Source organism: Biomphalaria glabrata, chromosome 3 (genome assembly GCF_947242115.1).
Source record: "Biomphalaria glabrata chromosome 3, xgBioGlab47.1, whole genome shotgun sequence".
Classification (NCBI taxonomy): Eukaryota; Metazoa; Mollusca; class Gastropoda; family Planorbidae; genus Biomphalaria; species Biomphalaria glabrata.
In genome coordinates this window covers 39,351,050-39,365,580 of record NC_074713.1, presented here as the reverse complement: position 1 = coordinate 39,365,580, position 14,531 = coordinate 39,351,050, and the positions used below count along the sequence as shown (strand labels likewise).

The following is a 14,531-nucleotide window of genomic DNA, read 5'->3' as shown; positions in this document are numbered from 1 at the left end:
ACAGCATCAAATATTAAATATACAACTATGAAACTGACTTCTATAGTCCTTACATGATTAGACTCAAAACTCAAGCCTCTGACAACAATAAGAATCTCTCAAGGGTCGTCACTCTACTTTAACAAATAGACCAATGAAATCATATCAAATAAAGATAGAATTCGTTATATCTTATAACCAAGATTCTATCATGTGCATTTACAATACTAGATCTATATACAAATATAATCATCACAGGTAGTCTTTTAACATGTTAGCTTTTATCTCAAGTATATTGATTTGAAATAATTATCAAGTTTCAAGCTCTAGTCTATTTTAACCATCTGGCTAGCATGTTGTTTTAAATTTAACACCAATCCAATATAGATTTATTTTTTTTAAGCATGTTTCATTTCTGCTCAGTTTTGCTCTGGGTACTGGTATATGAGTTTAAATGTGCATGCACTAGCACTCCAGCATATCAGTTGTAGAAATGTTTGAAAATGTGTGTCATCAGAGACATGTCTACTCCTACATGCATAAGTCTAAAAGATAATGGTGCACTTATAATGGACCTCATTCACCAATTATAAACAAACAACATTTCGCCACATGGTTTTCAATCTCTTCTATACAAATTACTAGTCAGTAAAGGCTGTCACATGATATGTTTTTTTCATTGTTTTATCAATATTATCATGTGGCTAAATGTTGTTTGTTTACGATTGGTGAATGATGTCCATTGAATGGGATGAAAACAAAGAACTTTAAAAAGGACATTAAACAATATATTTTACATTATAAAATGTGAGCATATTCTTTTGTTTTCACATTTTTTTTTTACCTTTAAATTTTGATACTGGGAAATTGTCAGTCAATGTTGTATCAATGTTCTACTGTATTTAAGGAAATGATGTGAAGGTTTTGTGTTTTTCTACTTGAGTACTTTAGAAGTATACAGATTTGAATTTTCTGTCTTGAATACATTTTATGGCATTGGGCTATTCTTTATTTTTTTGTAACTTTAAAGTTGTGTTTCGTGTAAAAAAAAAAATTATTTTTTTTTCAGTTTACTCCAACATTAATTGTCAAAATGTCAATAAAATTAAATCTCTTTCAATGAACTTTGTTTTTGTGGTTTAATAGCTCACTTCGAATGACTGCAAACATGTCAGTATTGTCAGGGGCAATATGAGACTTTTTTTTTTCAGATGTAAAACATTTGACTATTATTGACTGTTGGCATATTTTTCTGGTTTAATTTATCACATTGAGTTGGCAAGATAATGTGCACAATTCTTTTCAACATGTTCTTCATAAGCTGACTATAGAAGCCCATTGAACATGCTTTTTGTTGGCTTAATAAAATAAATAAATTTTTACAAAGCTTATATCAATGGTAAAAAGTTAGTAAATTAGTTGTTTTTTTTTATAATATTGAATAAAGGAAATAACTTCTACACTGATATATAGTTGTAAGTGCAGATTTCTTACCCTTAGATAAGCTGAAGATTTTGCTTGTTTATTTGAACTTAGGACTGGACTGACATGCTTAAATCCAAACTCAAAACATTGGCCAGATAACACTAAGCTCTGGGTCCTTTAACCTCCAAAAAAAAAAAAAAAGTACATTTTCTATTTCTTCAGTAATTATATAGATTGCTAAAATCTCTAACTGGACTGAAAACTTGCTCATGTGAAAGCCTCTTGTACTTTAAGGTGGCTTACCACTTGGTATCCCTACTTACTTTTGAATGGCTTTGGATCCAGAGTTCAATGTAGATTGAAACTATCATGTCCAATAACCTGTCCTGTGCTCTACAGATGGAACAGTTCATATTTCTAAGGATTAATGGAAAGCTAAAAACTACTGAATTTCATTCCTCATTATTAAAAATATAAATTCTTTTCAAACAATAGAAAAACAGAAACATATATAGTATGATATAAACTTCTTTAATATACAAATAATGTCAAACACATGGCAAAACAAAAAAAAATATGTTCACATCCAATCTGGTAGCTAAGGTACTTCATTTTCAATAAAACATTTCACGTCTTTCTGCCTTTTAAACTATCTATAAATACAGCTCAAAGTGTGCATAGAAAGAACCTTATGTAACTATTGACACAGAATTCCATTGCAATAGCCTTCAACAAAATGAAATTTTATTTAAAAAAAAAAAAAAAATAATACCTGCTCTAATGAGTAGGTATACAGCTAATAGATTCCTTCAAAGTAACTATGGTACTTAATAATTGATTTACTTATTTATTTAAAAAAAAATATTTAACTTAAAAACTTGAATATATGTATTAAAAAAATGCTTTGCAAAGAAACAAAATACATATTACAAATGGATTTTCTAAGTTCAAAACCAAAAAAAAAAGATTGACCACAAAAAATAATAATCTTCAAATGATACCAATAAGGTAATTTTATTAAATAATATAAAATAAAAAAATAAAATCTATACACTGGAAACAGAAGAGTGAAACAAGAAAGAAATGAAGCACAATTAATTGAGCAAGAAGGAGCTAACTTTTCTCTTACACAGAATCATAAATAGATACAAGGTTTTCAACACAGATTTCTGGGGGTGATCAAAAGCAGGTTTAATTTGTTTCAAATAAAACTTGCATAATTTGGTGAGAAAAGGGTTCATTCATTTTATTTATAACAGCATTAAGGCAGCTCAACTAATTAGCAATCATTCAAACCCAATAACACCTAATGGTTGTGATTGGTAGTTAGCAGCAGTTTTCTTTTTTTAACTTTCATTTTAATGGAAAAAGTATCAACCCAAGAAATTGAGCCTTTTAGAAATTAGCTTTATTCCAGAGGAATAAAAGCATTTTATATTTTAAACTTTTTTTTTGTAATCATTTTTTTTTTAAAGAATGTTCTTTAATTTAGAGTTACCTCTTGTTGCTTATAATTTTTCAAACTTTAAATAGGTGCTATTGGGTTAACTAGACAATAGGTTTGAAAGAATAAGCATGGCAAGTCAAAGAGCTATTTGCACATTTGTTGAACCAATCTAAAGCCTATGGCCAGATTTTGTTTACAAAATTGTCTTAAAATAAACTTCTTTGAATAATTATAACATTTAAAATAAAAAGGACAATGTTGATAGCCTCTAAGCACAAAATAATGTTGAATCCAGCATCCATCAATTTGATGGAGCTTTGAAGATCTCACTACTAGCTGAGATAATCACACACTATAATCACTCCCATATTTACTTGACACAAAAATCACATTTCTCGTTATCACCGCAACCAGAGCTTCAGCCTCAGGGCATCCACTCCATTAAGATAGTATCTAAAGAGACGTTTATCTCTGACAAAGCCCAGATTCTCATACAGGTGAAGAGCAGCCTGGTTTGTTATCTCAGTCTCTAACACAACCTGGAAGTAGACATTTGATTCACTTTACTATTTGGTTAACAATAACACAAAATTTGTGGAAGATGTTTTTTAGTTCATAATTTTCATAACTTACTTTGTTCAAAAAAATAAAACAACATTTATCAAAATGTTTTTTAAAGCAGAAGAAGTAATAAAAAAAAAAAAATTGTTTATCTTAGTTTATTGGTCAAAGTACCACTAAGGTCAGTTAAGCATTAAATTTTTTTATGCCTTCAGTCTAAGAGGTACCAGTAGCAGCTCAGACTTCTACTGTCACATAAAAATTAATATTAACATAATTTAAACAAAAATCTTTTTTTTATCAAAACTTAATGCTGATCACTTTGCATACAATAAAACTCAGATACTGAGTCATAATTATATAAGCACTTTGGCTGTTATAAATAAACATAGCTAGATACAGTGATTTATTTAACAGCATGATAAAGATTGAGATTGTAAACAGTCCTAACTGGTACCAAAACAAACATGATAAAGTCCTTTTATAAGAGTTTTTGTTTTTTGTGTATGCACAAGAAGAGAAATCAAACAAATTGGCAGTAGCAAGAAAATTTCAAAAGTACACAACATTATAAATTAATCATATTTTATGGGACAATACCTCATCACAATCATCCCGAATCATTGCTTCAATTGCTTTAGTTACAAGAGAAGAACCTGTAATACAAAAAAATATTTTAAGAAAATAATGAATATCTATCTTTGTAGTGTATTCTTATTAAACTTGCTGTGTACTTCAACCACAAGACATATAAAGTAGCACTAACTCAAATGTTGCAGACTCACATTTATTAAGTAAAATAATAGTTTACAAGTAGGCAATCTTAGCCATCAATAACATGAATAAGTTCTCCAATATGTTTCACAAACATTTACAATTCCAACATGAATACACAATAAGTAATTATAAAACATTCTAAACCACAGACCTAACACGTCTGTCTCTTCTCAGAACATGTCTCAGACTCTCACTGAGCATGCGCTTCCTTCTCATCATGTGACCAACTGGTACCCAGTGAATCCCTATTTCACATGAAACAATATATTTAACATTTCTTGTGATTCCCAAACAAAAAATAGTGTTACACCCATCCCTCTTCGTCCTGCGGGAGGTTTGGACTAGGAAGTAAACTATCGTCAACTCTGAAGGAACATCCGAAACATGTAAAACATTTTACAAACACTAAATAGCAGCGCTGGACTTAACTATTGTGACCAAGAAGTCATGGAAAGAGAAAGTAAAATTTACTATATGTATATTTACAGGTAACTAAATAGCAGGACTGGACTTAACAATTGTGGGGCCCTATGCGAAATGGATTTTGCGGGGCCAAGTTTGGGTAGGGAAGGGGATAATAAGTGAAATTTAAGAGTTTGTATTAGAAAATAAATTCATCTAGATGTATTTTATTCCTTATTTACTGCGTACAGAATTACTTTACGAGCCTTGCGTGTAGCAAAGTCATACAGTATATCATAATAATTCTGTTTCCTACATAGATCACGCCCAATAGCAGGAATTACCAAATGTTTCAATCTATCTTTGAAAATTATTGACCATTGTTGACCTCAAGTAATTCTTCATTAGTTTGAGGCGCAAGAAGCTTCTTTCACCAGATCACACAATTACGGTTAATGCATAAATGCCGTTTTTATTTATCGCGCGTATGATTGGCATTTTCCATATTGAATGACACCCCAAAATGACAATTTTTGTCTATATATTTCCATATATTTTAAGGACTTTTTCGTATTTTTTGTAATTAAAAAAAATTTATCAATTAAAATATCATAAATAAGTTATGAATTATAAAAAAAAATCCTTAGCTTGTGACAAATTATAATATAAAACTAAAATGAACACAGAGAAAAATCCTTAGATTCAACTTTTACCTATTTGCCTTCGTCTGTACTCAGAATCCACAGCAAGCATTGCAATATATCCTCGTCTCACCATTTTCTTATGCAAGTCCAGCTTGCAAACGATGGCACCAACACAAACATTATTGGCCATAGCCTGGAATTTTAAAAAAATTCTGATATAAGTTGACTTTCATGTATTGATGGATGGGTCAAAAATGGATGGATGCAATCACTAGGCCTACAATGAAGAACCTTAAGAAGGCCTTAAAAGGTTTGATGTTCCCCATTCAAACATGGTCTTAGAGCATGCTATCAGGCAGAAAGAAGAGCTTCACACAACTTGCAAACTAAACTAACAACTTGGCATACCAACTAGTTCAATAAGCATTAAATCAGAAATTTAAAACCTTTTTAGAATGTTGACAGTATTTGTCACAATGTTTTGGTAAACAGTAAACATTCTAAAGATCATTCTGTATATTACAACACCTTGTTAAGGGAGATACTTTTTTTTATTTATTTTAAGAACAAAATGATAGTAGTCATATCTAAGAATTATAGAATCTCAATATTAGAGAAAGTCAATATGAAACCAGTGACTCCTAACCTTTGAGAAATAACAATTTCACAAGAAAGCAAACTCACTTGCATCCTCAAATTATCAAAATGGTTTTTAGAAATTTATTTTAGTATTACAGGTAGTGAAAACTAAATTGCATTCATTACAGAGAAAAAACACTTTAAAAAAAAAGAAGAATCCCAAATTTTGTTTTTAAATTTTATATTTTTCCTATTGTAAGTTTTCAGCTGAATTATATAATATTTGACCATACTTATATTTACTGTTTCACTTCTTTTTTATTTGTTTTTGTCAATGCAGCCTAAATGTAAAACCATAACTTTTTTAGCCATTAGACTGATGTATTATCAAATCATATTTTGAAATAACTTACCAAAAAACAAAGCTTTGGCCAATTGTGGATAAAATATCTGTATGTATAAATTGAATAAGGTTCTGACAGGTCTTTTGTTATAAGCCTCATAATATCAGGCATCTGTTTTTCTGATTCATACACTTCATATGTTATCACACATGATCCTGAATTGTTCTCAGCTATAACATCAGAACTGGGTGTTGTTCTTTCTAGTTCTGTCAATAAAATATCAACTTCAGAACGGTTAGCCTGATGCACTGAAAGAATTTGTTTCTCATTTAACTGCAACTCTTCAACTGATAAATCTGCAGGGTCAGTTTTATTGCAATGCTTATTTATCTCATTAGGATTTATAGTATCACTATGACAATTGCATACTTCTGTTGAAGTTTCTGTAGGAAAGGATTCCTTGGAGCAAGAATTTAAGCTGATGATATAGCTGCTATCACCTGAAATATGATCACTGTGTGAGATTCCGTTACACTTGAGTAAAGTCTTTGTATTTTTATCTGAGTCTTTGACCAAAGATTCAATTTTAAAAGTGTCTAAGCATTTGGAATTGGAAATGTTTTGTTGCCTATCCACATTTTTTGATGACTTGTCAAGATCATGGGGTACTCCATTTTCTATGCAATTATGGGTGCTACACTCAACATCAATATTTTCATAAATAGTTTCTGTACTGTCCTCTTCCTTGTTTGGAAATAATTTACTAAAGGGATCAGGCAAAGAGCCTGCCATGTTTGAGTCAACGGACAATGAGATGTGAGAACGATGAGACATTAGGCAACAATTTATATAGTATTTTGTAGTTCAATTCACCAGTGGCACATGTATCAGTATGGTCTGATGTTGATTTCTCATCGAAATAATAATTAATATTCTTTCAGACATCAGTTTTAGATTTACTGAAGGTACTACACATATAACTGAAGTGTCTGATTTATAACTAGTTTATTAGATATAGATTGACTAGAATAGACAGTATTTAGATCTATTCTATATCCACATCATGTTCGTCAAGTTGGTGAGTAGACGAAGTCACTAGTAGATTTGACTGGTTTTTAGATGTCTAGAGTGACTAGAGTCCAAACAGAAGGAGTAGTAGATCTAATTATGTGGAGTAGACTGATGATGATTCTAAATCACTAGCACTAAGTACTGATACTAAGGAATACCAGTGAGTAGGCTAGCCTTTGCTAGAAATGTGGGTAAAATGTGTTGTTTATATTTATTATCTCAGTATTCTGGGTATTCTCAGTGTCAGTGAAAGACTCTTCCACTCTTCGACTAGGTAAATTTTAGTAAAAGTAAACTAAAAGTAAAAGGTCTAGATTACTAGATCTATCTATGAGTAAAATTCTAAATGTAGCCCCAAGTGGCCTCTATGTGCTGCACAGAAACTGCTACAGTTTTATCAAAATGACCAGAAAGAGGACACTTTTAAATTTTAACCAAAAACATCGTTTTCAGAACAAACTGCCTTTTATTTATTTTTCATCAGGTTATTTTCATTTAGTGACCGTACTTGTCCACACAGGTAAAATGCGCATGTATATTACATTAATTTCCGGTTCCTGACTTTAGAAATTCGGCGAAACAACTCGCTTCTTTCTTTAAATGATTTAACCAGAAATCTCAATACTAATTAAATTAATCTTCATTGGTCTGTTGAACCGTGGCGTTGGGGTACCATACAAGATACCATAACAGTGAGCAAATAGATGCTATCTTACTAGATTTTTCCAAAGCTTTTGACAAAGTTCACCACCATAGTTTGCTTAAAAATTAAAATATTTTGGCATTGATGGTCCATTGCATCAGTGGATTAAAGATTTTCTGATAGGGAGAGAACAAACTGTAATAATAAATGGCTCTAAATTAACACCAATAACAGTAAACTCAGGCGTACCTCAGGGAACAGTCTTAGATCCACTACCATTTTTAATTTACATAAACGATTTACCAAATTGCATTACTTCAGGAACGAAAGTCAGATTATTTGCAGACGATTGCATAATGTATAGAACAATAAAAACAACACAAGATACAGAAATTTTACAAAGAGAATTAGATGAGTTGCAGAAATGGGAATCAAATTGGAGCATGTCTTTCCACCCAGAAAAATGTCAGTTATTAAGAGTAACAAAAAAAAAAAAAAACAACTAAAACAAATTAATTCCACTTATCTTATTCATGGTAAACCAGTAACACAGAATAAAAACGCAAAATACCTAGGTGTTATAATAAATGAAAAACTGTCATGGAATCCCCATATTGCGATGAAGCTACCAAAAAATCAAACAGAGCATTAGGGTTTATTAAAAGAAATTTCTATAAATCAAATAAGAACATAAAACTAAAATGTTATTTAACCTTGGTTAGGCCAATAATAATAATAATAATAATAATAATCTTTATTATCCGTAGGGAAATTTGTCTTACAATTTGTGCATTACACCAAACAAAAAACATTATAACTATAAGAAACCAAAGTGTACATTCACACCAGACGCACTCATAATTTACATGTGACAAAGTTTATACCAGATTGTTCTTATTTAATGATTTGATTGCCAGGGGAACAAAAGAGTGTTTGTGTCTGTTTGTCTTTGCTATCGGTGTCTTGTATCTCTTTTGTGATGGTAAAATCACAAAATCCTGACACAAAGGGTGATTCTTTATTTCGAGGATCTTGTTAGCTTTTTTATAGATGTTTGTCTCAAACAACTGACCAAATGGGGTTTGTTTTTTGCCAATGATTTTGCCAGCAGCATTTAGGATTCTATAAAGTTTATTCCTATTTTTAATGCTCAGATTGCCATACCAGGCAGTGATATTGAAACTTAAAATATTGCAGATGTGAGCGTGATAAAACATAGCCAAAGCCTTTTCGCAAACATTAAACGAGGACAGTTTTCTTAGTAGTCGTAATCTTTGCTGCCCTTTTTTGCTGATATAATCAGTATTTGCAGTAAAATTTAGTTTATTGTCTAGGATAGTACCAAGGTATTTAAAGGTTTGCACAATTTCAATAGTCTCTCCAGCTACAGAAACAATATCATTTCCCTTCTTGTCCCTACGAAAATCGATTATCATTTCTTTGGTTTTTTTTACATTTAATAATAAAAAATTATCTTTACAGTATTCCTCAATGTGTTCTAGTTCTTTGAAATACTCATTTACGTCTGAGCTCTCTGAGAGAAGGGCAAGAAGAGCAGCATCATCAGCGAATTTTGTGAAGGAGCAACAAGAACTATCGGATTGAAAATCATTGGTGTACAAAATGAACCACAATGGCGATGTTACAGCCCCCTGGGGCGCCCCTGTGTTAACTATGCGTTCATTAGATATAACATTGTTTACCCTAACCCTCTGAGCTCTCTGGGTCAAAAATTCATTAGCCCATAGTATTATGTATGGACTAATCTGCAACGCTTTCATCTTTTCAATGAGTAAATGAAGTTGTATAGTGTTAAAAGCTGATGAGAAATCCATAAAGAGCAATCTTACATAAGTGTTCGGTAAGTCCAGATGTTTGTAGACACAGTTTAAAATATTTAGGATGGCATCGTCTACACCTTTACCCTTTTGGTAAGCAAATTGTAAAGGGTCTAACTTATTACAAAGATCATTCAGAAGAAACATTTTAACCAATTTTTCTAAACATTTAGACACAATGGAAGTAAGTGAAACAGGTCTATAGTCATTCATTTCCTTCGGTTTGGAAACCTTTGGCACAGGTACAATTATAGATGACTTCCACACAGGTGGTATCTCATGGTTTAGTAATGAAGTAGAAAAAATATCTTGGAAAGGTTCAGCTAGTTGTTCAGCACATTCTTTTAAGATTCGCCCTTTTATTCCATCAGGCCCACCAGCTTTCATTGGGTTGACGTTTTTGAAAATGTTACAAACTTGCTCTTTAGTAATCGCTAATTCTAAGCAGTTGTTAACATTGACATCCTCAAGGGCTTTGAGTCTTAGATAATTAAAATCTTTCGTGTCGAAGCGACAATAGAAATCATTTAACTCGTTGGCCAATGTTTTTTCGTCTCTTGTAGCAAGATTATTTTTAAATTTGACTTGTGCTCCTGCCATTTTGTTCATGATGCCCCACGCCTGCATTCTCTGTTTGGGACCCCTCAACTCAAGAAAACATTAAGAAACTGGAACAGACACAAAATAGAGCAGTGAGATTCATAACAAACGAATATTCACATTTGACTAGAGTAACACCTTTAGTAAAATCACTAAATTTAGAAAACCTTCAGGACAGAAGAATTAAAAGTAAAGTAGCAATTATACATAAAACACTGAACCATAATCTCATGGGCGTAGCCAGGATTTTTTTTCGGGGGGGGGGGATTTTTTTCTCCCCCCCCCCCGACCCCCCCCCCCCCCCCCGAAATATATAATATATTGTATATATATGTTTGTATGGATGGATGTGTATGTGTACATATTAATCTCTATTACATTCGGACCCTTCATTCTTTCCGAAGACTTTTATTGTGCCTCAGAATAGGTTCTTCCTGGAGTTAGTGAAAAAATTGTAGACTACTCGCCCTTGCCAGCAAGGGGTCTGGCGCAGCCCCGCCGCCAAGCACTATTTCTGGTATTGAAAACCAACTGGCGGGGGGTTTAAACTAAAAATCCCTTTGGCTATGCTCATAGCATTTTGAGTGCGTAATTTGCTTTTTTTTTATATTGAAGAGGGGTTTAAACTCAAAACCCATTTGGCTACGCTCATACTATTTTGAGTGTGTTATTTGCTTTTTTTATATTGAAGAGAGGTTTATCGTAAATTTTGGAGGATGGTTTAAAATCAAAATCTTCCTTAGATGTGCTCTTGGAATTTGGGGATTGTCATTTGCATTTTTTTTTTGTTGTTTTAAAGAAGAGGGGGATTTAAATGCAAACCCCTTGGTAGGGGGTTTTAAACTCAAAACCCCCTGGTAGTGGGTTTCAAACTCAAACCCCCCTGGTAGGGGTTTTAAAACTCAAAACACCCTGGTATGGGGTTTCAGAATCAAAGCCCCTTGGTAGGGGATTTCAAACTCAAAACCCTCTAGTAGGGGGTTTCCAGCTCAACATCCCTTGGTAGGGAGTTTTAAACTCAAAACTTTTGGCTGTGCTAGGGCAAGTGATGGTTTAGCATTAAAATTTCACCTAAAATAAACATAATTAAAGCAAAAGATCAGTCACTAAACTCCGATAACCCCCCCCCCCCCGGCTACGCCCATGCATACTCTTCAAATACAAAAACAAAATTTAATAAAATACTCTGAAAGACACAAAGATAAAGGCACATTCCTCATCCCATATGCTAGGACAAATTTGTACAAATACTCCTTCTTCCCTAGTGCTATTAATAGAGCATGGAAAACCAGTGACTTGGCAGAATGTAAGTCATTGGTTAATATGCATGACTGAATGCATGACGCGTAGGACGTAATCAACTTCTTTTTTGAAGTAACGTCTGTATTATATAAGATAAGATCTGTCAACCGCCTTTCTCCGTTCTTCTCTGTCTTTTCCTTGGATAGAATATCTTTTTATATGATAGGCCTGCTGTATCATTTAAAATAAGAAGATAAGATAGACCCGTCCATTCTTCTATGTTGTCTTCCCATCTTATCTTGTCTAATACAGATTCAGATGTTACTTCAAAAAAGAAGATGATTACGTGCTACGCGTCACGCATTTAGTCAATGCATGTTAACCAATGACCTAAATTCTTCTAAGTAGGCTACTGGTTTTCCTGGCTGGCTCAGGCAACCCATTCCATGCTCTAATATTATATAGCTCTAGGGAAGAAGGAGCATTTGTACAAATTTGTCCTAGCATAACATAAGGCTTGTCTTCGTCCGAAGATTAGTGAGGAATGCAGTAGGCCTATTTCTCGTGGCTGCGCAGCCCCAGTTTTGACCTACATATTTTGCCACGGCCAGGGCAAGCATAACCATTGTCCGCAGGTGGTCGATTTAGATTTTCTTTTCGCCTTCTGCGTCTGTCCTCGGATTTTCTTTTGGTCTCAAATGTGTATCCCGCGACCTATGTGAGTGACCTCCAGTTGTCTCGTTCTGAGGCCGCATGTAACCAGGTGCTCTCTTCTATGTCAGCTAAGTTGGCGCCTAAGCTGGTCTTTCAAGCGTTTCCGTGGGGCGCCTCTGTTACGTCGACCACCTTTTAGCTTACCAAAAAAAGACTGCCTTTGGCATACGTTCGTCTCCCATACGGGATACGTGCCCTGCCCAGAGTAACTGTCGGACCTTAGCTTATGTAATGAGGAATGTGCCTTTATCTTTGTGTCTATTTTATTATATTTTTTTGTATTTGAAGATTATGGTTAAGTGTTTTATGTATAATTGCTACTTTACTTTTGAGTCTTCTCTCCTGAAGGCTTTCAATTTTTGTGATTTTACTAAAGGAATTGTTCTAGTCAAATGTGAATACCGGTATTCGTTAGTTATGAATCTCACTGCTCTATTTTGTGTCTGATCCAGTTTCTTAATGTTTTCTTGAGTTGAGGGGTTCCAAACAGATGATGCATATTCTATTATTGGCCTTAACAAGGTTAAATAATAGTTAAGTTTTATGTTCTTATTTGATTTATAGAAATTTCTTTTTAACTGTTTGCCTCTTTTCCTGGTAGTCTACTGTTCCCCGAAGGAAGGTCTTTTGTAGGCCTGAAGACCTTCATACGGTAATATAACCAGACGTCCCAATTTAGGCGTGACAGTCCCGCTTTGGACAGTCTGTCACGTCCGGGCGCAACGGCTAATGTCCCGCTTTCATATGAGAAAAAAAAACTACCAATGTCATGCTTTTAACATCTTTTGACTAATAACTTAAAACTGCAGCCTTGCGGCGTTCTCTACTTGATCCTTATTGCATGTTTGCTGTTTAGCAGTCTCCTGTGTTTGAAGCGTGTTTAGTGCTTTTATTTTGCAGCATCCTGCCTTCTTCCCAGAAACGGACGTCAGCACGTTTTCTTTCGACCTTTGACGTATTGTCGTTCCGTGTGTTTCTCGCTGATTCTGTTAATCAGTCCCAGCATACAGTATTCCTTCATTTGGCTTTCCTTCTGTTCAAGTCGATGACAGGGTAAGAAATGTCGTAGGAAATCGAACATCGAAGTTCATAGGGAACTACTGGAACTCAGGCAGAGTTCTCGTGTATAAAGACATTTAAGAGGGCAAGAAAAATCAACAACCACAGTGGAGAGCGGTGCTAGAAATGTCGATCATAGTTTTCTCTTGCACATGTGGATTAAAAAGGTGACCAGACGTCCCGACTTTGGTGGGGCAGTCCCGCTTTTGGACCATGTGTCACGCTTTTTATAAAATGTACGGCTAATTTCCCGCTTTCATCAAAAAGTCGATCAATGTCACGTTTTTATTTTGTCTTAATTTTTTGACTTATATCTTGACAGACCGTCTTGTGGTTGACTTATAACTTGACAGACCATCTTGTGGTTGACTTATAACTTGACAGACCGTCTTGTGATTGACTTATAACTTGACAGACCGTCTTGTGATTGACTTATAACTTGACAGACCGTCTTGTGATTGACTTATAACTTGACAGACCGTCTTGTGATTGACTTATAACTTGACAGACCGTCTTGTGATTGACTTATAACTTGACAGACCGTCTTGTGATTGACTTATAACTTGACAGACCGTCTTGTGATTGACTTATAACTTGACAGACCGTCTTGTGGCGTTTCTTTCTTGATCCTTACGTCATGTTCGCTGCTTCCCAGGATCCAGTGTTAGAAGCATGGGTAGTGCTTTTATTTACTTTGCAGCATTCTGCCTACTAAGAAAATGGCCTCAGCATGTTTCCTGACGACTCTAAGCGTGTTGTAGCTCAGCATGTTTTTCGCTGATTCTGTTACTCCAGCACACAGTAGGCTATTCCTTGGCTTTCCATCCTGCTCAAGTCGATGACAGGGTTTGAAATATCGAAGACAAATCTTACAGACTGAGTTTCTGTTTATAAAGAAGGCAAGAGGAATCAACAACAGTGAAGTGCGATAAGAGAAAAGTTGTTCACAGTTTTCTGTCGCACTTGTGGATAAAACGTCTGAATGCCATTCATAATTTTCAATTAAAAGCTTCTAGTAGGCCCCCATTAAGGTTCTTCTACAACATTGCCATATTTATTTAATATTAAACCTGCAGCCGTTGAAGGTACTTTTGCCTATCATTTTTCTATAATAAAAGTTTTTGGATCAATGGACTGCACGTCGAAATGGCTTCCAAATGTATGAACCAAAATACATATGTGCAAGAATCAAATAGGAAGGAATCG

General features: G+C 33.9%; 1 protein-coding gene across 1 annotated transcript; it reads right to left on the bottom strand.

Annotated features, from left to right (window-relative positions):
• Positions 1–2,764: 2,764 nt before the first annotated feature.
• LOC106057957 (N-alpha-acetyltransferase 30-like) lies at positions 2,765–7,772 on the bottom strand. The gene is made up of 4 exons (XM_013215325.2): positions 6,228–7,772; positions 5,305–5,428; positions 4,013–4,068; positions 2,765–3,390 (listed from the first exon to the last, which is right to left on the bottom strand). Exons 1-4 carry the CDS (start codon positions 6,990–6,992, stop codon positions 3,253–3,255), a joined length of 1,083 nt encoding a protein of 360 aa, XP_013070779.2. The 5' UTR covers positions 6,993–7,772; the 3' UTR covers positions 2,765–3,252.
• Between the last annotated feature and the right edge of the window lie 6,759 nt (positions 7,773–14,531).

Bases quoted from the DNA above. Each gene is read 5' to 3' on its own strand.
- LOC106057957 (XM_013215325.2), bottom strand. From the start codon at position 6,992: ATGTCTCATCGTTCTCACATCTCATTGTCCGTTGACTCAAACATGGCA. The intron at 5,429-6,227 runs GTAAGTTATTTC...TTAAAATTCCAG, and splicing joins GGCCAAAGCTTTGTTTTTTG to GCTATGGCCAATAATGTTTG. The intron at 3,391-4,012 runs GTATTGTCCCAT...GTCTACTTCCAG, and splicing joins TTCGGGATGATTGTGATGAG to GTTGTGTTAGAGACTGAGAT.